Here is a 26,273-nt window from a genome sequence, read left to right as displayed (position 1 = left end):
TCTTTATTTGCCTACTCTCGTAAAGTGCATGGCAAAGTTCCCTATGTCAAAAATGTTACAGGTTCCAGTAATTAGAATTGACTCCACATGAAACCATCTGTCATTGGAGCTAACAAAATTATTCCTGCAACTGCTTTAATGTAGAAGAGCAGCTGTGGTGCTATTACCTGTAAGATATATATATGCTACAGTCTTTCCAGTTTTTGTAACTGTGATGAAAGTGGTTTTGAGTTCACTGGCCCTGAGGAAGCGGTAAATGTACATTGGAAGATGTTGCAATAATACAGAGAGCAGGCCTTAGCATCTACTACCTTACACATATTTGTGGACACTCATTTGTGCAACTCTTTGTGTAAGTCGAATAGAACATACAGCATATACCACTGGCCAAGTGGCTTTTGGAAATGGTGACATCTGCCAATACTTTTGGGGTAAATCTATTTACACGAGTAGGAAACCAGGTGCACATTTGTAACTGTATTCTTATAATATAATAATGCACAGGCTTTATAATTTGTGTGTAAATTGCCTTGAACTGGTTGGAACAGTTTTTTAGGGGGTTGTATTGTCCACAATTATTATAAAATTGTGTGAGTTGTATATGCTATCTAAATGTGGATTCCTATGATGGTCTGTAAGTTATGGTAACATTATTCATGAATGGGGTACAGTAGTCATTGCTCTCATTTTATATCTGAATGTATACATAGTATTTATGCTTCACTAGGAGTTCTGTCATTGATAAATGGGTGATGGCTCTGCAACACCAACAAAAAATCCCAGAATGGGGTATATATTTAAAAGTGTGGTCTGAGTGCTTTTTAAAAGGGTTGGGCTTTTGCTTCTTCTTCCTCTTGTTACACCTGTTTTAAGACAACAACCCAGCACCACCACATACATCTCCCACTAATTACTTTAGTTGGAGTTTTGGGTTTAAGCCCACTTTAACATAAGAGATGTGGCATTTATTATTATCATATAGCCTGGCTGTTGTGCAATGCTCAGCTGCACCCACCTTCTCGATGAATGAAATAATGAATGCAGTAGGATATACCAGAGCAACAAGTAAAGGCTTTTTGTATCACATTACCCCTAATTTGCCACAGTTACTTTCTGATGAGGCATAACCAATCAACCCCAGCCTGTGGGTATCTGCAGTTTGTTTACCCATGGACTGGGCAGGTTTCAGCTGTCCAATTGCCCCCAGGGTTGCAGGCTGAAATTGCCACCCTCAAAGACATCTCTGTACCAGAGAGGTCCAGAGTTTGTATACTTGTGCTTGCCCCACCCCCTTCAATGACATCAAAGAAGAGACTTGTTAGACATGAGTGTAGTATATTGGGTGTGGGTTAGGTACTGTGCATTAAGGTCAGGTGTGTGTCGAATATATTTTGATCCACATATCACTTGTACACTGTTATGGTTTCCACCTTTTCTGGAAAAAAATACCTGCCTTCCTATATATTTATTTTTTCTCCATATTAATAACTGACACAAAGCATAATTTTTACCAGCCAGACAGCTAAAATACAGGACTGGATGGCAACTATATACACTGTATTCCTTCAAAATAGTGTAGGAAAAACAAGTTAAATTGTTATTCCTCAGAACAAACTGTGGTAAATAAAACTGTGCCAAATACAACTATAATAGTTTAATAGTAACTACAAGTTTCCACCTGAGTTAAATATTAAACATTGTTTTGAAGGATTTAGGTTGAACCTGTACGAGTCTGTCTGCTGCATATCTTACTATCCTTTTACAGCGAAAGCTGGGCAGAAATGATATAGTTATTTGTTTAGCTTGGGAAAAATTAAACTTACCATTGCCAAGTAGGACAGTGGTGGACTATATGATCTCCAGCTGCCAAAAACTGTTGAGAAAAAAGAAAACAGAATGTTTCAAAAACAAATGTTTTAGTTAAAGGAACACCAAAAAATGTAAGTGTTTTAAAGTAATGAAAATATAATGTTGTGTTGCCCTGCACTGGTAAAACTGATCTGTTTGCTTCAGAAACACTACTATAGTTCATATAAACAAGCTGCTGTGGAGCAATGGTGGAAATTGAAAAATGGCTATATGGCACAGGTTAACTAATGGATAACAGATAACACCATTAGTCAGACATAGCTTATGTGCCATCTGATGTGTAACCTGAGCCTTTTCTCCTTTGAATGGCTGCCCCATTGCTACACAGCAGCTTATTTATATAAACAATTGTAGTGTTTCTTAAGCAAACACAGCCGTTTTACCAGTGCAGGGCAACACTGTATTCTATCTACTTTCATTTTTTGACATTATTGTCCCTTTAATGCACAGATGCTAACTTAATGCAGCACAGGCGGTATATATCTTAAAGGAACAGTTCAGTGTAAAAATAAAAACTGTGTAAATAGATAGGCTGTGCAAAATAAAAAATGTTTCTAATATAGTTAGTTAGGCAAATATGTAATGTATAAAGGCTGGAGTGAACAGATGTCTAATAAAACAGCCAGAATCCAACTTCCTGCTTTTCAGCTCGATAACTCCGAGTTAGTCAGCGACTTGAAGGGGAGCCACATGGTACATTTCTGTTCAGTGAGTTTGCAATTGATCCTCAGCATTCAGCTCAGTTTCAAAAGCAACAGAAAGGACCCATGTGGCTCCCCCTCAAGTCTCTGATTGGTTACTGCCTGGTAGCCAGGGTAACCAGTCAGTGGAAACCAAGATAGCTGAAAAGCAGGAAGTAGTGTTCAGACTGACATGTTATACATCAAATCACTCCAGCCTTTATACATTACATTTTTGGCTAACTAACTATATTAGAAACATGTTTTATTTTGCACAGCCTATCTATTTAGCCAGGTTTTATTTTTACACTGAACAATTCCTTTAAAACACAGAGGAAATATACATCCATATAAAAGCACTAGACCATATGCTAAATGCTTTAATACAGGACAAAAACTCTGTGGTAACTTTTAGGGTCTTTGTAAATTACCGTAGTTGGTTGTAAGACACCAATTACTATTTTGAAGGATACACAAATACCAAAACTTCTCTTATTGGAGGATACTTGTACATTACGTGAGCTGATGGGGAGTTTAGGGAGATGTGTATGCAGTTATTTATTTAGCTGTTATGTAACAAATAATACAAGTAGAAAGACAAGTGCAGTTCAGATGGGAGTGGGAATAAAGCTATGGAACCTGTTATCCAGAAAGCTCGGGACCTGGGGTTTTCCGGATAATGGATCTTTCCATTATTTTGATCGTCATACCTTATGTCTTCTAGAAAATCATGTAAACATTAATTAAACCCAATAGGCTGGTTTTGCTTCCATAAGGATTAATTATATCTTTGGTTGGATCAAGTACAAGGTACTAGTTTAATATTACAGGAGCCATTATGGGAGTCATTCAGTAATTCAGAGCATTCTGGAGACCAGGTTTCCGGATAATGGATCCCATACCTGTACAATCTTGCAGTTTGTCCAACACATGGCAAAAAAGGAGGGGAATAATAATAGGTCATGCATAATCATTTTGACAGCTATAGGTCTAGGTTGGAAAGGTGCCACAGTGTGTTGGGTCATCAGGGAGATCTAATATTGAAAGTGTTCAACAAGGAGCCTGTGTATTTTCAAATTTCAACAGGGAGCCTATGGCTATCTATGTATGTTATTTTTAAGGGAAATGGTTTTATTAACAAATGTTAACCAGTCTACCAAAAGGGGGGAATGGGGCTCATCCTCTTCATAACGATTATTTTTTTTCTTACAGGGTAGCGCTCATCAAATTTCTGGAGCAGTTACAAGGAAACCAACTCCTACAAAAAAGTCATATTACAAGGAATTTAACTCTAGGCAGTAAAGTTGTCCAGCTAAATACTGCTTAATTTCAGACACATATTTATCAATATATATACAATCCCAGACCAGATGCACAAATGCTGAACTGACACTGCAGCAACAGGACATTCAGCATTTTGTGAAGTGGGGTAATACATACTTGGTGAAGAAACAATAAGCAAATGATACAGGTGATCAGTACTTCTTCCAACTGTGGAACACACCATAAAGTAAAGTTTCTGTCTGTAGTGGAAATTATAATGCACCTGCTTCCTTCATTTTCTTTCACAAAATGGATTCTATTAATCCATTTAGGCCTCATGTGATAATCAAGAAACACTTGTAGTAAAGCTTTACATCTAAATTTAACCCCTGCAGCTTTAACACTGAAGGGGTCATTTCAAATTCTGACAGCACAATGTGAGGTCAAACATGCAAACAAGCCTGTCCAGCACTACAGTAGATTTCAAAAGAAATGTTCCCCATCCTCATTTAAGGCAATGGTTTCTCAATTGCCTTACTTTGAAATTCAAAGAGAGCATTGGAGTTCTTCTCTGTGGGCAGTGATTAAGCAAGCTCAGAAAAACAGCTTCCCTTTATAAAAACCACAAAACTCCAATAAATCTCTACATGCACACACAAATATATCTATATCTCTCTCTACTAACATTTCAGCTTAAACTTGCAGTTTTGTTAACTACATATGTAATACAATTTTGGAGATTATTTTTAATATGTAAGAAAAATAAAAAGCAATAACAGCAATAACAACACGGGAATAGAAAAGTTGAAAGGCTATATGTAGTTCTTTAACATTTTTTTATCAGTGAGTAGTGATGGGTGAATTTGTGCCGTTTCCCCTGGAAAATTTGCGAATTTCCCGCGAAATGGCGAAAAAAATCGCGAAACCGTGCCGGCGTCTAGTTTTTGACGCCGGAGCCCTTTTTTTGACAAATTTTCGTGGGCGTTTCACGAATTAATTCGTTGGCGGTGAATCGCGCAAATTCACCGCGAATTTGCGCCTGGCAAATAAATTCGCCCATCACTGTCAGTGAGTGCTGTGTCATAAAATATCATATCATTCCTACTACAAATAATTGGTACAGAATTCTTTCAGCTTCCCAATTCCCATGTTCTTAATGAGATTAGTTCTAGCCAGAAATACCACAATTGGCAGCCTCCTCCCCTATATAATGTACGCTGTTGCCTCATGGAGACCCACCATAAACTGCATGGGAAACCAAGACGCTTTGCCATAGTCTGATTCACTAATACAGCAACTGTTCCTTACAGCATTTGTCTTCCATGTATTGTAAGACAAATGACACCCTCCATCACGCAATGGCAATGGCCTAGTCAAGTACTGGGCCAAAGCTACAATAAGCTTATTTTCAGCCACTGGAACCTTTCAGAGATTCAAGTTAAAAAATAACTGTTGGGGAATTTGTGATGGCACAATCTACATATTAAGATCACAAGTATCATACATATCTGCAGATTGTTTAGTGCTAGATGAACATGTATGATTCTCCCAATCTCCTGTGAATATATATACCCCTTTATAATATTCAGCAATACCTACCCCATTAAGAGCTTCTACTGACTGGCATCTACTTCGAGGCTCTCATCCATAAAGGACCAGTAACACCATAAAAAAGTGAAGGGTTTTCTATACATTTAAATGATATACTATTCCCCCTCACTAGTACAAACGAGCTTCATACTTAAATATAGCTTATGTAATCAAGCTGATGAGTATTTTCTAGCAGGTGAAAAATAAGCACAGTATAACATAATTATTCTTATATGGGGGTCTAATATCATTCTCATGGTTTTCTATACAGCTATAGAATTAAAACCAAATAAAACAAGACATTAGCTCCCAAGGAAGGGTTTGTAGGTACTGGATGCACAGATATACATTTTAAATATAAAAATATGTGGTCTAGTTAAAGCTGAAGGAAGCTCTACAACTATTCATGAGTGGATTCCAGGCCTTGTATTAGCCACTGACATTGTATTGGAGTCAAACATTTCATGCTGCTACAGTGCGAGTTCCATAGCAATGGCATCTGTACTGCATATATTGAGGTAAAATTGCACTAAACACATTTGCTTTTTCCACTATAACTAAAATAGTTAAATTTTATAATAAACCCAACACTCTCAAGCTGTTATTACTGTTAATATATTTAATTTTGGGGGGATTGGTCCTGTAAGGAAGGCAACAAATTAATTTTCTTTAACGGACATTTAAGCCCCCACTCAAAAATTTAATCACTGAAGAGCCTCTTTGAAATCTCTAAATACCTGCCACTCTGGTTGTTCAAAGGTTAAAGGGGTTGTTCACCTTTCAACACTATTTTTTATTTCAGCTGGTTTCAGACAGTAAAGACTTTTTTCAATTACTTTCTATTTTCTATGTGTGACCATTCTTTTAATATTGAAGTGTAAACCAAAATTTCACCTTATAAAGCAGCTCTGGGAGGGGACTTGCTGACCCTGTAAATTCTAAATTGATACATTTAGTTGATACATTTCTTATCTTTGTCCCTGTTGAGCAGAATCTCTGGGTTAAATTACAGGCAGCTGTTATAATTGATACAATAGTTTCTAATACTCCAGAGATACTGCTGAGAAATGTATCAACTAAATGTGGCAAAACTGTAACAGTTTAGAGACAACACCTGAATTACTGAGCTGTCAGACTGAAACATATTAAACTTTAAACTTAGATTGTGATAAAACTGTAAAAAATAAAAAATGGAAAGCAATTGAAAAAAGTCTTTATTTCTGGAGAACAATCTGAAAACAACTCAACTAAAAATGTGTTTAAAAGGCGAACAATCCCTTTAAGATAGCAATCCAAAGGCATTGAATTTATGAGGCATGTTTGATCAACTTGATGATTACTAATAATAACAACAAATAAATATTTATCATTTTTAGCAATTGAAAAAGTCTTTGTTTATGGTGAACAATCTGAAAATAACTCAACTGAAAAAAATGTTTGGAAAATGAACAAATCCTTTAAGAAGACAGTCACCAATATCCATTGACAATGGCTTTGTCCACGTCAAGTGAAAAATGACTTAGTACTTAACCATGCAGCTTGTGGGCCCATCTGTAAATAGCGCTTAAGTCAGACCATGTATGGGACAGATCTTAGATTGCAGGGCCGGAACTAGGGGTAGGCAGAGTAGGCACGTGCCTAGGGCGCAAAGCTGGGGGGGCGCCAGGCACGTACCTGCTCTGTCGCCTACCCCATGTCCAGTCCCATCACTCCCTATCTTCCTGCACGGTTTGGCCTTTCTGCGCCTGTGCGCATGCTGATTTGCGATTGTGCGCATGTGCGCCGGCGTCAACACGCGCATGCACATGCTCAGTCGGCACCACAACGGGACAGGTTGCCTAGGGCGCCTGCACGATGTGGCCCGGCTCTGTTAGATTGTAGTTCATTTTTAGATAAAGATCCACCCTGTGTGCTCAGACAGGTGAATTACAACTTTTGCCAATGCTTATAGCATGGGACTGAATCAGCTGTTTCTCTGCCAGTGGGAAATCCCAGGTGAAGAAACTGTTAATGTAACAGCCTACCCAAACAAAAAAAATCACCCTCCGCCTATGAGAATTACATTTTCTTTCATTAGGCAATGCTGTGTTTTGGTTATACATCCCATTATATCTGATTCATTCCTCTGTGTGCCCATAACTTTTTTGGAACATTTCATCAATTCCACATGTAACCCTTTCAACATCCCTTGGTGTCGGAGTTACAACTCCACGTGTGGTGCTTACCTGATGGCATGGGACAAACCTGAGCCACTCCGCAGTGGTATTGGGAGAGACTGGGTAACTGGTACTTATTAGTGCAGTGCCTCCACCTAGTGGGATCCGGGAATGCACCTACAGGTGGGCCCACTAGGACACAGTAATAATGCACAAACGGTATTTGGTAAACTGAATAACTGTTTATTGAAAATAAAAGTAAGTAAAGGGGAAATACATACAACACTCCTGACAAGTGGTCATGGGGCCTCACTAACTAACTAGGACCAGGGCAAACTATCTCTCTAACTAAAGAAATAAAGTTCTTTACTCAGTCCCAGACACACAGTCTGTGGAATCTTCTCTTTGCTATGGATAATGACAATACTCACATGCCAGGCTCTTAGGATGCTGTACAATCAGTCTTCAGGCGAGTCAAGCACTTTAACACACAGTGTGACTCCAGCCCCTTTGGATGCTCAGATGGGAATCTCCTGCTCGTTGCTCCTCTTTTTTCCTGCTTGGGTGCTGTTCTTATTTTAGCAATGCAAACAAATCCTTCAATAGAGGTGTTGGATAGCTACTATCTGGTTAGCATGCAAACACGACCCATGTTGTGATGTAATACAATGGAAAGGGGAGTAACAATAGCTGTCTCAAAGCGGTTCCATCCTGAAGTGCTGGCTCCTTCTCAAAGCTCAGGATCAGGTACAATGCACTGAGATGGCTGCACCAATATTACAGCTAAAAAATACATTTGTTCTTTCATCCATCTCCTTTTTGCTTGGTGACATTAGTGCACTTCTGTTGACTTGTCCTGGGCGATGAGCATGCACAACCAGCTTGTGGACTTTAGGAAGATGCAACCTAATGAATGGCAGCCATGATATTGCTGGGATTCAGAATTTCAATGACACTGTACTGCTTTCCTGTTACATTTTAGTTAAAATTGTTATAGCAGTTAAATAAACCATGCTGAGAAAAATCTTTTGGAAAATGTTTGTGTGTGCATTTTTCATTCTCCTTAAAGGTGTGTCTCCATAACCCCCTTTAAAAAGTGAAATGTTCTTCTACAATAGACAATAGCAAAATTCGTGCTTAATTTGCTCTTACTACTAGAAGATTCTTTAACATTTTATATTCTTTTTGTCCCAATATATATAAAAAATGAAATCATTACCTATTTTTTTTTTCATATAAATAAATTTTATACTATTTTATGAAAATACAACTGATTTGGAAAACCTGTCTCACAAATGAGTTAATATTACTTTGTCTCCTTATGTTTTGCCTACCTATTTCTGTGTAATTTGTAAAACATCAATAAAATATAAATTATAAAAAAAAATGTGTGTGAGTGTATATTGATGCGGACACTTGTCAAATTGTGTATGTGTTTAAATAAGTGTGTGTTAAGGTCTGTAAGACTTACCTGGGGTCTGTAGGCTGGCAGGAGACACTGAAGGGAAGCTGAATTGCATGGAGGGTGGCCATATACTCCAAATGGCAGGGGGAAGCGGTATTGGGGAGTTTAGGAAGTACAGACAACAGCAGCATGTCTTCAGTGAATCTCCGTTAATACAAATCCAAATTCCGTGGATATCCTTTAGTGGTGCTCTATCTGGGAACTACGCTGCTCCTCAATTCCTTATACATCACAATAACAACGAGGCAATCAGATGGCACTCACTCAACAAACTGTGCTTACAATTTGTGCTTTATTCAGATCTCCACACGTTTCAGAGGCTCTTCCCCCTTTCACTTGGAATGCACTTGAGAAATGGGATAGAGCCTCCAAAACGTTGTTTGGATATCTGAATAAAGCACAAATTGTAAGCACAGTTTGCTGAGTAAGTGCCATCTGATTGCCTTGTTGTTATTGTGATGTCTTCAGTGAATACATAACTATTATCAGATGAAAATCCGGACTTCATCAGATTATCCATCATAGAAAAAGATGTCAAGAAACAACTTCAGTAACATCTGCCATTGACTCTCCTTGACAGGTTTGAAATAAAGTATATTTGGATTTTAGCAGATTTGGGGTATAATAAATGTCTAAAAATGTCAGTTTTTATTTTTCCATAAAAAATAAAAGTTTTCCCCTTAAAAAAACTTGACCAGGATTAATAAATGGGCCCCCTAAACTGACTCACTGGTGCATTAATGTGCAAAGATCAACTGACAAGTTTCTAATAAATAACTATTGTATGTGATGATGTACCAGCTGTCCACTTTAAAAATCTTAATCCAGTTACAATTTACAGCTTGCAAATTTTCCCAGACTTGTATTTGCTAAATACATAACATGAATATATTAACATGATTAAACCTAAGGCCAAAAAGCCTTTTGTACTGATATCAAGTTGTGTCAAGATGTGCTATGCTGCCCCAGTTGAATAAAATACATTTAAATACTAAATTCCATTATCAGCCCTCCACTATGTAGGCTGGAAAAAATTTGGCCCTAGGTACCACAGAAGTTGGACAGCACTGGTATAGGTGATACACTATGTTATCCTTGTGTTTGCACCAACTATGTCATTTAAGCAGTCACTACAGATTACTTACCCAATAATCAAATCCTTTTTATCATATTTAGATATAATCAAAATAATATCTTGTGGTTTTAAGGGTTTGAATTCAGCTTCACCAAATCCAAAAATTAAACTAAAATTTCATCTATTATGTGATTTTTTACAATCAAAAGCATACAGCTATCTACATATATGTGTTTTCTATTAACTAAGGGAAGTTGGATTTATATCATTTATATTTTCTTTTTTGTGATTAAACTTTTTTTTGTCTTCATTAGAAAAAAATAGACCATCAATCAACTAAATAATCTGTTGTGGTAAGTGATGAAGAATTGAACAACATCAAAAGAAGTGACACAATTTTCCTATTTGTGCTATCAAAACCAGATAATTCCTTGACTATATATTTATCCCTTGATGAATCTGCACCATATACATAGTCAATTCTTACTGGTCCAAAAGAAAATGCTGGGTAAACTGGATTTAGCCAGTTTATTCATAATTGGCAACATTTTCCAATTATTTCTCAGATGAATAATAATCAATTTCCATGACTTGATAAACATGAGCACCTTCCTTACTTTTAGGGGGTTATTTATCAAAGTCCGAATTTATCTCAATATTTTCTGTTACAAACTCCAATCAAACCCGCTCAGCGGTTTTCCGCTTATTTATTATTACATTTTCCTGAAAATGTGTTTTGCAGGAAAAAAAATCAGATTTTCACCATTTTTTTCGGATATTTTATCAGATTTTCACGATTTTTTCAGATATTTTATCTGATTTTCACACATTTTTCGAATTTTTCATACGATTTTCACACATTTTTCACCCGAAAATGCAGAAAACTTTGGGGTATTGCATGAAACACAGCGCACATCAAAAAATCATTGGGACTTCTCCCATTGACTTATATGCAAACTCAACAGGTCTGAGATGCCAGATTTTCAGATATTTCCATCCTCTGGGTTTAATAAATTCCGAAAAAATGTGTGATTTTTTTTAAAAGTCCCATTTTATAAAAAAAAACAACAAAACACTAATTTCTCGTGATTTTTGCATTCAGAGTTTAGTAAATAACCCGATAAGGGTCAAATTTCTGAAAATGTGAGTTTAGAGTTTAATAAATACAAACTCACCCACATTCTATTCAGTCCTATGGGATTTTTAGAATTGTATTCATCAATAGGTAAAAGTTAAACCTCACCATTTGATAAATACGGTTCTAAAAACCCAATAGGAATGAATAGAATGCGGGTGAGTTTTTATTTAATAAACTCTAACTCCCATTTTGATAAATCTGGCCCGTAATGTCATTTAATAGTGACATTCAGCTACAGAATTATTCATTACCATTTCCATAGATGGCACATTTCATAATGGCATTGACTTTATTGTTAAAACCGTTTTCTTTGTTGATGAAAACTCATTCTCTCCTGTCAAAAGAAAAATACCTTGATTTTGCATTATCATAATAAATAACTATACTGACCATGCATTTATTTAGTTATTATTATTATTATTATATCATAATTACTAATATTAGTTATATCTAATCAAAAGCATATTTTTCCAAAACAAGCCACACCCCTTTAGTGATAACTAAGAATAATTGATAGGCCTTTAATAGCATGAAGTAACACCACCATTTTTTCACTCAACCAGGAGAAACCCATTGAGGAACGCCACGAGATGCCTGGTAAGCAATAAAGGAGTTGCTATCAAACAGACCTTATATGTTATCTTCCTTTAAATGTTGTGCTTACTTAATATTATTAGTATCATTACCAAAGTTCCTTTTTTAATGATTAGATTCCTGGGTCTGCCCCCCCCTCCATGGCCAAGTTCCAAAAAGCTCCAAAAGTTTGTAACCACATTTTGACATGAGAGCTGTTAGCTCAGTGCTCCCCATTGGAACATCACAATATTCCTAGAGATGAGCACTGATCTAACAGTCTCTTATATCATTGCCATTAACCAGGATAACCTGGTGATACTTTGCAAGAAAGCAGAAAAGACGTGGTGTAAAGCCATGGGGCTGACCTCGGCATAGTTGATTGGGCAAAATGGTTACTATTAATGGATACAGAAGAATTTACCATTTAATATGCTGTTTAAAGAACAGCTAACTATAACCGATGAACCCCAAATATGTGATATAAATAAGAATTGCACCCACATTTGGATCTATTATAGTTATCCCCTTGCTCCCCCGCCCCCAATACATACCAGAGATATGTGGCTCTAATCTATTTTCCTCTCAACCTGTTGGCAATGCCACTTGTCAGGTATGTTGCACAGAAACATAAAACCAGGAGACTCCAGAAACCCCTGATATTGACATCGTTCAGGTAAGAAGAAATTATATGGTCGTAATATAAAAAAACATTTTAAGGGAATATTAAACCCAGATTTACCCTGGGGAGCAAATTTGTTAGGTACCATCAACTTTGGCACTGGTGAGCCTATCCCACCTCCCGTTCAGAATTGCCTGCAAGTGCAAGTTGCTTATGGCCTCAAGCAGAGGAGTTTGGATGTTGCAGTTCTTCTTTAATCAAGTGGGTTCATTATACATTTTCTCTCCTCTAAAAGGAAACAGCGCAGGAATCTGGTGATAACACCTGCCAGCCTGAAAACGCGGAAAATGAGCAAGTGAATGCTCAAATCAACTATTAGAACCTCGAAGCCTTCAATGAGGTATGAACAGAAAGATCTAATTAAACCTTTATATTCATTTACTATTTCCTGAAATGCATATAAATACTTGCAGTGGACTTGTGCCTTATGAATCAGGTGAAAGAAATATTTTCACACTGAGCTAGACTTAAAAATCCCACATTCAAAATAAAAACACAGGGAATGCATTACATACACAATGCATTGACATTATCTCACTTAGGGGCAAATTCACTAAGCAGCGAAAATGCGCAAGCGACGCCTTCGCCGCACTTCGTCAGGGTGCCGCTAATTCACTAAAATACGAAGTTGCAAACGGTAGGGAATTTCGCTAGCGTTAATTCGTCAAGCAAAGCGAAGTTATGCTAGCGAAGCCTAATTTGCATACGGCGCCAAGTTAAAGTTGAATGGATGTATATGTAGCAGCAAATACATTACACAAAGCTGGAAAAGCTTCATTAAATAAAATAGAGTTGATATTTTGCCCTATACATGTGCCCACTGTATAGTTTAGGTGCCATATGTTAGGAAATGTAGGGGGGAAGGAGGGTGCCCCCAAAAAAATTATGATCTTTTTCAGCCTATCACTGTACATACTCCTTTAATCAGAGAAATTACGGTATGTTTTTTAAAAAAAGGACACAGCCAAACATAACAATCATTCACCCTGCACCACAACTCCACTTTCTTCCCTTACTTATGGACACAAACATAGAAGTTTGAGTGTTGCAGTTCTTCTTTAGAATCAAGGGTTCAGTTAATCTAAAAATACATTTTCTTTGTCCTAAATAGGAGATAGCAGAGGAATCAGGCACCAACACCTGCCAGCCTGAAATATCTAACATCTATGAGGAGCAAATAAACGCCCAAAACAGCCAGGTAGGCCTTAAAGCCTTTAAAAAGGTTTGAGCAAAATTATTTTATTAAAACTTTTCATTAGTTTATATTTAAATGGTATGTCTTTCTGTATAATGAGCTGCTCTCATCTCAGAGACTGTGTTTTATTTCTTCAGGATGCCAAGCTGGAGGTCCCTGGTATAATGGATATTTCGGAGCCACTGGTGAGCTTTTGTGTAAAAGCAAATGCATATGAACCACCAGCGATGTCAATACAGAGCATAGAAGGACCATCTAACAGGTATCTGATTTGTGTTATATTCTCTTGTTTTGGCTCAGTTGCTTATTTATAGAAAAATATTAGTAATTGCCTGATTTACACCTTATGTAAAGGCTACTCTCATCATTTCCCTTTTCATTAGAGGATATTATTCATAACTGGCCAATACCCTCTGCAAATTGTATGCCCCAAAAAATTCAGGACTATATAAACATGAACAAAATGTAAACTTTTCATTCTATTATTTTTTAGCCTTGTTGAGCCCAGATGCCCCATCGCACTTGAACATTTCGACCTGGGACAAGTGTTGGGAGAAGGTGGATTTGGAACGGTAAGAGTCTTTAGATAATTAGTTTTAAGTTACTATTAATGTATCCAGAGTAATTCAACTTGCTGCCTTCCTCCAGGTGGTCCTTGCAAAGCACAAGAACACCAAAGAACTATGTGCCATCAAGGCCTTGAAGAAAGATGACATTTTAGAAAAGGGAAATGTGGACATGTCAGTGGGGATATTTTATTTTTGCCCATCTCTATTTTTTTTGGCTTAATATGTAGGACAGTTTTCTTATTTTTTATTTTGTATGTTTTAGCTCACATTGCTTTGAATGATTTCCATTTGGTTATTTTCTATTGCACTGCCCTGTGTCTATTCATAAGAATAAGTGTACTGATAGCTTGCAAATTAGAAAACAAGTGAAGCAAACAGATTCTCACTTATTTTTTGCGATGGAATATCTACCTGGAGGTGACGTGTGCGATTTCCTCACATGTGTAGAATTACAAGAATCTGATGTCATGTAAGTAGAAATGGGGGGAGGTTTCAAGGGTTTCAGGGTAGCATTACCACAGCATATATCATTAAAATGTAATGTATTACAACTAAAGATATGGCTATGATACAGGCCTTCCTTCTCAATTTGTTCACCTAGTTTCTCACACATAGTTTCTTTATCAAGAAAAAATTACATACTGATTTTTATTTTTTCTCTATTCAGGTTTTACACCGCATGTATAGTGCTTGGCCTGGAGGCATTACACAAGATGGGCATTATCCATAGGCAAGTGCTAATATCAATAAATCATCTTTATTGCAGAAGGAGTTGGTAACACTACTAAGAACACCACTGCACTTGCTGCTAACTAAGACTAAGGATTGCATACAGTTTGTATTTCTACTAAACTATTTACTTTGTTTTAATTCAGAGATCTAAAACTTGAGAATTTGATGTTGGATCAAGGCGGATATCTTAAAATCATTGATTTCGGCCTCAGCAAAGACAGTAAGGGCTCTTACACATGAGCATTCCGACCTGCGCTCCCCTGCGTTCCGTCGAACGCAGGTTCAGACGCAACATGCTGCATTTTTCCTGCGTTCGGCGCCTACACGCGCCTGAGTGAGTACAGCCCCATTTCAAATAATGACTTGCGTCTATTCCTGCGCTCCCCTGCGGCTGAACGCCAAAAAACGGAACGCAGGGGAGCGCAGGTCGGAACGCTCATGTGTAAGAGCCCTAAGTGTTGTTCTGGACCATACATAGCATAAGTTCAGGTTTTATTGGTCTAAAATTTGCTTTCAACTGGCCTACTTCCTTGGGGTGCCAAATAAGGGCTGTGATGAGGACTGGCAGCATATAGAAGGCTACTGGTTGGGCATTACTGGCCAGGTATAGCATTTTTATGTGTCATTACTCTCAACTTGGAGATTTTCTGGGGATATGTTTCAGCCTAGGATATAACTCATTACTATAGGCAAAGGCGTGTAGGAGCCAGTCTATGGGTATGTACACTGGCCAGGTTCAAGAGAAAATCTTTTTGTAGTCTTCTCTAATATACTAATATTGTTATCAGGATCAAACGAAAGTGCTATTTTTTTTATATAATATATAATATGTAACTGGCATAAACATAAGCACAGGAGAAGTAGGCACAACGTCGCACGACACCAAATCACAATTCTGTGAAAATCACGATCTCCATATCCTGCACACCCAGCACCGCACTTATGACAGTGATTACACCCCCCCCATCTCTTCTTCAACTCTTCCTTCACCATCACTCCCTTCGGAAGACTTACAAATTATTAATCTTTCTCACCTTACACTTACACCTTCCTTGATTCACACTCTTCAAAGGGGTCTTTCCTTTGTACCTTCCAAACCCCTGGATCACTTTTCTTTAATTAAAGATATTCACTTGTTTGCACGCAAATTATTATTGCAGCTTCACTGGCACAAAGGACACCGGGGAGAATTCAGAGACTTCAGCCACTTTGATACTCGAGATTTTAAAACTTTAAAAATCTTATTAGATTTATGGGATGACCCAAGATCTGATGACCAAAATTTACAAGACACATATGAATTATGGTTTGAAAACTCTGAAAATCTCGTCACTTTACCTTCTTTTAAGAAAAAATCACGAAAATATCCCAATATCACTGAAAATGGGGCCATTGAGACTTCTATACGTCTAGTCACTGACGACATTTTACAAATTAGAAAAAATGTTAAATATCCGAACTTATCGCACGAAGAGATATCTGAACTAAAATCATTACAATCCAATTCTGACATTACAGTAAAACCCTCAGATAAGGGATCGAATGTGGTTATAATGGACTCGTTACAATATGTAGCAATGTGCAAAACTAATACTGGTATGAACTTACCTATCTTTAACATCTTCAGACCCATGTAATCTCAATTGCTGTTCCTCCACCTACCACTTGGAATCACTAGCTTTTCCGCAAATGTGGACGGCCCCTTGGAGCTCTTCTTACATTTCCATCTCAATATGCCCCCCCTTTCCAAATATTATGTTTATGATAGTACAATTGTCTTCCCTGTTAAGGTGGCATTTATATTGTATATTATATTTCATATGCCTTTTTTTTTTTTTTTTTGGGACTATTACCCTGCTGTGACAGATCCTTACTATTGTAAATAATAGACATAAAAATATTTATTTCGCTTCCTTGAGAAAGGTAGCGGGCTCTATTTGAGCGATATTGCCTTCCATAATACTTATTAATCTTTAATCTTAACTTTGCTTACTTTTTTGTTATTTTTGTTGTTTATAATAATTTTTATTTCAATTACTAATGTTATTATATGTCAATCTTTAGGATATAATACCATGCAGTGAATGTATAGCAATCACGTACTGTCCCTCTAGCATTTATGGATCACAGAGATATAACTAATGTTATTTCAGCGCACTTCCAACAGTGCGAATAGCAATTGAAGTGAAATGATGTTTCCAGGCATTTCTGGATACAAATTTAACTCTGAACAAAATGCAACAGCTGAGTAGCATGTGGATCTGATTCTCTTGTCTAACAAGTGCAGTCTACAACATAATTGCAATGACACAGCGAGAGGACTGATCACGTGATGAGATGTTTAAAGCCCCACTTGATTTCCGACGCTTGATCTCTTGACAAAGCCACTTTCGTGGCGAAACAGCTGTCGAGTAGTTCGGCGCTGCTGGGCTCTAAGCGGTGTTTTTTCCCTTGCGGATTGGATGCAGTTTTTATCCCGGGGATGATCTGACGGATATTTGTGAGCGTTCCACACCACGGACGATATCCACACAAGGGCAAGTATAGGAAACCTTTTGCTGGCATACTGAACTGGGGTTCTGCATATATAGCCTTTAGGCTACTACATTGGATACAGCGTTTGCTACAGCTAACTCCTTACTTACCCTGCATTTAACCTCGGCTCAAGGGGCTTCCCCTGAGGGACTTGCAAGGGGAGCCAGCCCCTACCCTGCTTGGGATATAGTTCTTATACAGAGAAGAAGGGACATTTTGGCACACATGCCCTTAATGTGGTTTCTGCCGGGAGTTCACATCTAATACGCTTTACCAAACTATCTATACTGCTCCAACCACATTTTTTTACCTACGCAAGGTTTTTCAACCAGTATAAAAAATAGTGATCACTAATTAACATCAGGGTATTCCCCGTTTTTTGTTTCCAGCAGCGCTGTTGGTTTTTTTAAATATGTTTTAATTTGTTTCACTAGCATGGTTATTAATAAATATTGCTTTTTACTGTAATACATTGTGTCTAATTTTCCACAGTGCAACGGGATAGGGGGATAAGTCCTCTTTTGTATATAGGATAATTGCTTTAAATGTGGCGGACACCCCTCCCCCCTTGCACTGATATATAATTGAAGGCTGGCGCAACTGTGGATGTCTGCTTCTTTTTAACCCGGCGTTCTAATTTATCCAATTGTGGGACTCGAATTCCCTAGCAGAACCCAAGCTGCGCCAGCAGCACTATTCATATTTATATCTATACTTGTCACATTGTATTTGTACAATTTATGGTTAGATCTGTCACAGCAGGGTTTGTTGTAGTTCAACAATGGAATTTTTCCAAGATGATACAAAATGGGCACAGTTAGCCAAAACTGTTTTTTCGGGAGATTCTGCTAATACGGGGAGTGGCTCTCCCTCCATATCTCATCTCATGACTAAAAGCAAAAATTTATTACGTAGAAGGTTAAAAGTTTTCTGGAACGTTATTTGTCTAGAGGAATATATGACACGTCACATTGTTCCCAGGGGATTGCGTATCCAGATTTTTCCTTCCTTCGAAGACATTCCGACTGCGTTTAAAACCGAATGGGAAAAAATATTACAGGAATGTTCCAGTAAATTAATGTTACTTCTTAAACAACATAACATGGAGGAATTAGAAATCATCAAGGCCCAACAGAAACAAATCTGGGAACAAATCTGGGAACAAATAAAGGATTATGAACTAAATGAGGAGTTTAAACAACTAGACAATAATTTAAAAACCTTCATGGAAAATTTAAATAGCGAGGTCATGCAGATAAAAAAGCGCAAATTTGAGAGAGACAATTTAGATTATGAAAACAATCAAGCCTATCTTTGGAATAAACAAAAGAGACATTTTCCTCATTACATAAGAGATAGACAGGGAGGTGTAAAAAGACCCCAGGGGGGTCCACATACTAGAGGACCCCCTAAACACTCAGATAGGGACACTCAGTCAGAAAGTGATATGAGTGGATCAGATTCTTCTTATAAAACATATAATTTTGCAGATCGGAAAAAACGTAAATTTAATACAGTGTTCCATAAAGAACCTAAAATGTCTCAATTGGTAGAGGAGAAAAACACCCGGGCCCCTTTTTCACTTAATATTTCAAAGGATACAGCACTATTGGGGGGGGCGAGTTTTTTACAGACACTCAACCTGTGAAAAGCACAGGAGAAGTAGGCACAACGTCGCACGACACCAAATCACAATTCTGTGAAAATCACGATCTCCATATCCTGCACACCCAGCACCGCACTTATGACAGTGATTACACCCCCCCCATCTCTTCTTCAACTCTTCCTTCACCATCACTCCCTTCGGAAGACTTACAAATTATTAATCTTTCTCACCTTACACTTACACCTTCCTTGATTCACACTCTTCAAAGGGGTCTTTCCTTTGTACCTTCCAAACCCCTGGATCACTTTTCTTTAATTAAAGATATTCACTTGTTTGCACGCAAATTATTATTGCAGCTTCACTGGCACAAAGGACACCGGGGAGAATTCAGAGACTTCAGCCACTTTGATACTCGAGATTTTAAAACTTTAAAAATCTTATTAGATTTATGGGATGACCCAAGATCTGATGACCAAAATTTACAAGACACATATGAATTATGGTTTTGAAAACTCTGAAAATCTCGTCACTTTACCTTCTTTTAAGAAAAAATCACGAAAATATCCCAATATCACTGAAAATGGGGCCATTGAGACTTCTATACGTCTAGTCACTGACGACATTTTACAAATTAGAAAAAATGTTAAATATCCGAACTTATCGCACGAAGAGATATCTGAACTAAAATCATTACAATCCAATTCTGACATTACAGTAAAACCCTCAGATAAGGGATCGAATGTGGTTATAATGGACTCGTTACAATATGTAGCAATGTGCAAAACTAATACTGGTATGAACTTACCTATCTTTAACATCTTCAGACCCATGTAATCTCAATTGCTGTTCCTCCACCTACCACTTGGAATCACTAGCTTTTCCGCAAATGTGGACGGCCCCTTGGAGCTCTTCTTACATTTCCATCTCAATATGCCCCCCCTTTCCAAATATTATGTTTATGATAGTACAATTGTCTTCCCTGTTAAGGTGGCATTTATATTGTATATTATATTTCATATGCCTTTTTTTTTTTTTTGGGACTATTACCCTGCTGTGACAGATCCTTACTATTGTAAATAATAGACATAAAAATATTTATTTCGCTTCCTTGAGAAAGGTAGCGGGCTCTATTTGAGCGATATTGCCTTCCATAATACTTATTAATCTTTAATCTTAACTTTGCTTACTTTTTTGTTATTTTTGTTGTTTATAATAATTTTTATTTCAATTACTAATGTTATTATATGTCAATCTTTAGGATATAATACCATGCAGTGAATGTATAGCAATCACGTACTGTCCCTCTAGCATTTATGGATCACAGAGATATAACTAATGTTATTTCAGCGCACTTCCAACAGTGCGAATAGCAATTGAAGTGAAATGATGTTTCCAGGCATTTCTGGATACAAATTTAACTCTGAACAAAATGCAACAGCTGAGTAGCATGTGGATCTGATTCTCTTGTCTAACAAGTGCAGTCTACAACATAATTGCAATGACACAGCGAGAGGACTGATCACGTGATGAGATGTTTAAAGCCCCACTTGATTTCCGACGCTTGATCTCTTGACAAAGCCACTTTCGTGGCGAAACAGCTGTCGAGTAGTTCGGCGCTGCTGGGCTCTAAGCGGTGTTTTTCCCTTGCGGATTGGATGCAGTTTTTATCCCGGGGATGATCTGACGGATATTTGTGAGCGTTCCACACCACGGACGATATCCACACAAGGGCAAGTATAGGAAACCTTTTGCTGGCATACTGAACTGGGGTTCTGCATATATAGCCTTTAGGCTACTACATTGGATACAGCGTTTGCTACAGCTAACTCCTTACTTACCCTGCATTTAACCTCGGCTCAAGGGGCTTCCCCTGAGGGACTTGCAAGGGGAGCCAGCCCCTACCCTGCTTGGGATATAGTTCTTATACAGAGAAGAAGGGACATTTTGGCACACATGCCCTTAATGTGGTTTCTGCCGGGAGTTCACATCTAATACGCTTTACCAAACTATCTATACTGCTCCAACCACATTTTTTTACCTACGCAAGGTTTTTCAACCAGTATAAAAAATAGTGATCACTAATTAACATCAGGGTATTCCCCGTTTTTTGTTTCCAGCAGCGCTGTTGGTTTTTTTAAATATGTTTTAATTTGTTTCACTAGCATGGTTATTAATAAATATTGCTTTTTACTGTAATACATTGTGTCTAATTTTCCACAGTGCAACGGGATAGGGGGATAAGTCCTCTTTTGTATATAGGATAATGGCATAAACATATGTGAGTGTGTAGTTTGTAAGCAAGCAGCTTATTACATTACATTACGTTCGCGTCACCAGATCTGCAGTTTCCTTACAGTGTTTCTTGTGTTTAAGGATTTGGATACACAGACCGCACAAACGCCATGTGCGGCACAAGAACTTACATGGCCCCGGAAATGTTAATGGATATTGGATATGGCATGGCAGCCGACTGGTGGGCCCTTGGAATCAGTATATACGCTGTGCTCATGTATGAGGTAAAGACAATCTCTTTATTTTCAGCCTACATTGGTAAATCCTTGCCACTGTCATTTCATAGCGAGACTAAACATAGTATAATAATTTGTCATATATGTGTAATATATATTGTAATCTCCATGTTTACAAGCATAACTTCTCCTATATTATTAGTAATAATATATAGTGTGAATATTATAGCATTTGGCTTCCCTTTGTCAGATATAAGAGATACCGTGACAGATGTATAGCTCAGATACAGAGGCTGCTAAATGGATATTGTGACAGATGTTTCAGAAATGTTGTTTTACTAAAGAAGTCATGATTTTCTTTTTCAGTTACCATTCAACAATGAAGATCAGAATGAGCTAGTGAACAGCATCCTTTATGATGAAATCGAGCTGCCAGAAGAACTATCAGAGGATGCCTCTAATTTAATATATGAAGTAAGTTGGCCCTAGCACATCAGTGTCATGTGACTTTATCAACCTGTTATGCTAAGGGAATACACATAATAATATAGTTATCATTTTCACAATATCACTATGTCTTTTATTGTGCTTTAGTGGTAGTTTTAGCTTTAAACTGAATATTGAAATGCATATTACCCCAGTGATCTCAAAGAAACAGGCTGTGAACATCAGAAGCAGCGATTACCCACAAATATAGGGGGATGTTAATCATAATTGAGTGTCACTTAAATATGTAACTTAATCTCCGTTGTTTTGTTTTTTGTAGCTCTTGGAAAAAGATCCGGATTATCGCCTTGGATCTGGGGAGGCTGGTGCTGAAGTGATCAAAGCGCAACCCTTCTTCAAAGTAGGTTTCTATTCTACTCATTTTAATTTACTGATAGAAATGCATTATTCAATACTGATAACACTTTAATGTTTTATTCAACATAATTTTTTAGGCTCAGGCTCATTGTGCTTTATAATTTCTGGTTCCAGCAATTTTAGTTTTTGGAACAGATACTCATTGTGAAATATCTCCTGTCTTTTAGGATATTGACTGGGAACAACTATTACATAGAAAAACAAAGCCTCCATATGTGTTCAACAACCAAGGCCATCTGGAGAGCTTCAATAACCCTAAATGCCAAGCTCCAGCATTGACAACACCTGCTGTAAAGATCCCATCAGAGCTGCAAGAGGCATTTAGAGAATTTGATTATACACCTGACTGAACATCAAATAATGGTTGGTATGGACGGGGTAGGTGGAGGGCCAGTCCATATCTATATGGACAGAAGTCCAAGTCATATAACGTTAATGTCAGATGTCCCAACTCAACAAGTTCTAAAAGAGAAGGCTCATGTTGGAATATTCTTCTTCTTGTAGAGGAACATGCGGAATAGGTATGTAATGTAAATACATCAGCAAATACTTTTATGGCAAAATGATAAAAAGCATGCAAATACACAGTTATGATAGATGTAAAAAGGGTTTCATTTCTGGTGTCATTAACTCTTTAAGTCACAATTAACCAAGCAAGATTTGTAATGTGTTTGTGGTACTAAATACGGGGCAGCAAGTTTTACTTATATATTTGATCAAGTATGAAATATAAAGTATATCATAAAATCACCTGCAAAGTGTAAAACCCTTCATCCTTCTTATTAATTTATAATCAGCTCATAAATTGCATTTTAGATGTAATTCCTTCTGTGATTTTGTTTTTCAGATGTGAGACTTAGCAGCGACAGTCAAAGGGAATCTTATTTAGAGAGGAATATCATGGATCATATTTCATACATAACGTGCTTGTTATATTCACTTTGTGTACATAATAATACAAATAAATAATATTGTTATTCAAAATTATGATCTGTGTATTTATTAATGATTTGGGTGGATACATTTGCATCAGTTACTGGCCAATGGGAGCTCACAATGGTTTTTTAGGAACCCTGTAGTCCTGTCCTTTGGTTTTGTCAAAGAAACCTGGTCTGCTCCAGGGGTAGCTTATCAGAAAATTGCAAACAGAATGGACCAGTGCTCCAAGGAGCACAGCAAGAAAGAAAGAGAAAACCTGCACAAAAATGCTTACAAACGTTTGCGACCATGTTTGCATCCTTTTTGACCGATTAAAGCATGTAAAGCCTTGCAGAGCTTTCCATTAAGTTCAATGGAAAAAAATAGCATTAGCCAAGCCATGTTGTGCTATAGCCTAAAGGAAAAGCACAAAGCCAGGAGTAACAGAATATACACAGGCTTGTGCAACAATTAGGGGGTTATTTATTAAAGTCCCAAAAACTCAACCTTTTGACTATAAAATCCAAATTTTTAGTAAAAAAAAATTGGAATTTTTTTGTGATTTATTATACCCTGAGGATGGAAAAAGTTTGAATCCGAAAATCCGGCATCTCAGACCTGCCAAGGTTGTATATAAGTCAATGGGAGAAGTCCCAAAGATATCCTGATCTGTGCTGGGTTTTGTAAAATAATCAAAAAAATTAATACGATCTAAATTTTTGTACGATTTTCGTGACTTTTTTGAGTTTTTTCCCGCAGTGGAATTTTTCAGTTAAATGTATTGATAAATAAGGGGCAGTTTGTGCAGATTTGGTCAGAGTATATTTCAGAAAATAATGAGATAAATTTGGATTTTGATAAATAACCCTCTTAGACATTAGCACTACTCTAGGTGACATGATTTCAATCATGCTAAACTAAATACAAGATACACAACCCAAGCAAGTTCCACCATTTCAGCCCTCCATTTTCTATATTTTAGGCACATACATGTTAAGGACCCGGTGCCTGTGTACTGCAAAATCCAGGATATATGAGTAAATTGCTGCACAACTGAAAAGGTGTATTGCAACTCTACAAAATTAGAGAAGTTAAAGGGGTTGTTCACCTTCCAACTGCTTTTTTTCAAGTCAGTTGTTTTTAGATTGTTCCCCAGAAAAATACTTTTTGCAATTACTTTCCATCATTTATTTTTTACGGTGTTTCTAAAATCTAAGTTTAGGGGCAGATTCATCAAGGGTCGAATTTCGAGGGGTTAAAACCCTCGAAATTCGACCATCGAATTGAAATCCTTCAAATTCGAATATCGAATTCGAAGGATTTAGTGCTAAAATAGCATTTGATCGATCGAATAAAAATCGTTCCATCGAACAATTAAATCCTTCGAATCGAACGATTGGAACGATTTTTAGCGATCGATCGAAGGATTTTTATTCAATGCCAAAACTTTAAAAAATGCACTGGAAGGTCCCCATAGGCTAATATAGCAATTCGGTAGCTTTAATTTGGTGAAGTATTGAAATCAAAGGATTTTTAAAGAGACAGTACTTCGACTATCAAATGGTCGAATATTCGAACGATTTTTACTTCGAAGTCTAAGTAAATTCGAAGTCGTAGAATTCAATGGTCGAAGTAACCAAAAAATTAGTTCGAAATTTGAACTTTAAAAATCCACTCGAGCTTAGTAAACATGCCCCTTAAAGTTGAATGTTACTGTCTGTGGTGTTTGAGTCTGGCAGAGCAGTAATTCAGGTGCAGATTCTAAACTGTTACAATTTTGCAACATTTAGTTGATACATTTCTCAGCAGCATCTCTGCAGTATTAGTAACTAATGTATCAATTCTAACAGCTGCCTGTAATGAAACCCAGAGATTCTGCTCAGCAGGGACAAAGATAAGAAATGTATCAACTAAATATATCCATTTAGAACAGTTTACAGGGTTCGCGACCCCCCCTCCCAGGGCTGCTTCAGAAGGTGAAAAATGACACTTTACACAATATTAGAAAAACGGTTACACATAGAAAATAGAAAGTAATTGGAAAATGTAGTTATTTCTGGTGATCTATCTGAAAACAACTAGTTGTTTGAAGGTGAACCACCCCTTTAACAGTAAGTCTGCAGCATCCCTTAATAATTTAGGATTCCTTCTGCTCCTCTAACCCTCTCAGCCCCCTCCCTGGAATTTATTTTGGCTGTTGGCTCATGAACATGCTCAGTTCTTCTCAACTTAGATTAATAAACACACCCTCCAGTCTAGCAGCCAATGAAGAGATAGCATTGCTGATTCCCATAGAAACTCTGCTCTAGCTGTCTGCTCCTATTTTTAATCCTAACCTCTTTTCTGAGCTCAGAGTAACCATTAGTGCTCAATCCAAGCAGGACTTGTCATCATAGTAAATTCTGCCAGTGTTAGCCTGCATTCTTTAATTGCATGAACTTTTCATTGCATATGTGCTGTTTGCAGATATAAATGCACTGATGATGTGTCAGAGGGAAAATGCCCCCCCCCCCGTGAAAGCTGCAATTTGTTTTAGAGAAATGTAATGATGCTGGCAAACAGAGGAGATGTATGCAGTACAAATAATGCCAGTTGTGTGGGGGAGATGTACCCAGCTTATATACATGGTAGGAAAGTGTAGGCTTTACATGTCCTTTAAAGATTTCTACATCTCAGAATTTAATATCTAATGTACCATAGGCTGTACAGATATACCCCCTTTAAAGGAATAGTTCAGTGTAAAAATAAAAACTGTGTAAATAGATAGGCTGTGCAAAATAAAACAAGTTTCTAATATAGTTAGTTAGGTAATCAAAAACTTAATGTATAAAGGCTGGAATGACTGGATGTGTAACATAATAGCCAGAACACTGCTTCCTGCTTTTCAGCTCTCTA

At 37.3% G+C, this 26,273-nt stretch overlaps 1 protein-coding gene across 1 annotated transcript in view; it reads right to left on the bottom strand.

Annotated features, from left to right (window-relative positions):
• atg3.L (autophagy related 3 L homeolog) overlaps positions 1-26,273 on the bottom strand; it is a 47,523-nt gene that overhangs the window by 16,578 nt on the left and 4,672 nt on the right. The window contains exon 4 of the mRNA XM_041582118.1: positions 1,824-1,873. Coding sequence (XP_041438052.1) covers positions 1,824-1,873 — 50 coding nt within the window. The remainder of the gene's footprint in view (positions 1-1,823; positions 1,874-26,273) is intronic.

This window comes from Xenopus laevis, chromosome 2L (assembly GCF_017654675.1).
Source record: "Xenopus laevis strain J_2021 chromosome 2L, Xenopus_laevis_v10.1, whole genome shotgun sequence".
In the NCBI taxonomy this organism is placed as follows: domain Eukaryota; kingdom Metazoa; phylum Chordata; class Amphibia; order Anura; family Pipidae; genus Xenopus; species Xenopus laevis.
This window is presented reverse-complemented; position numbering and strand designations above follow the sequence as displayed.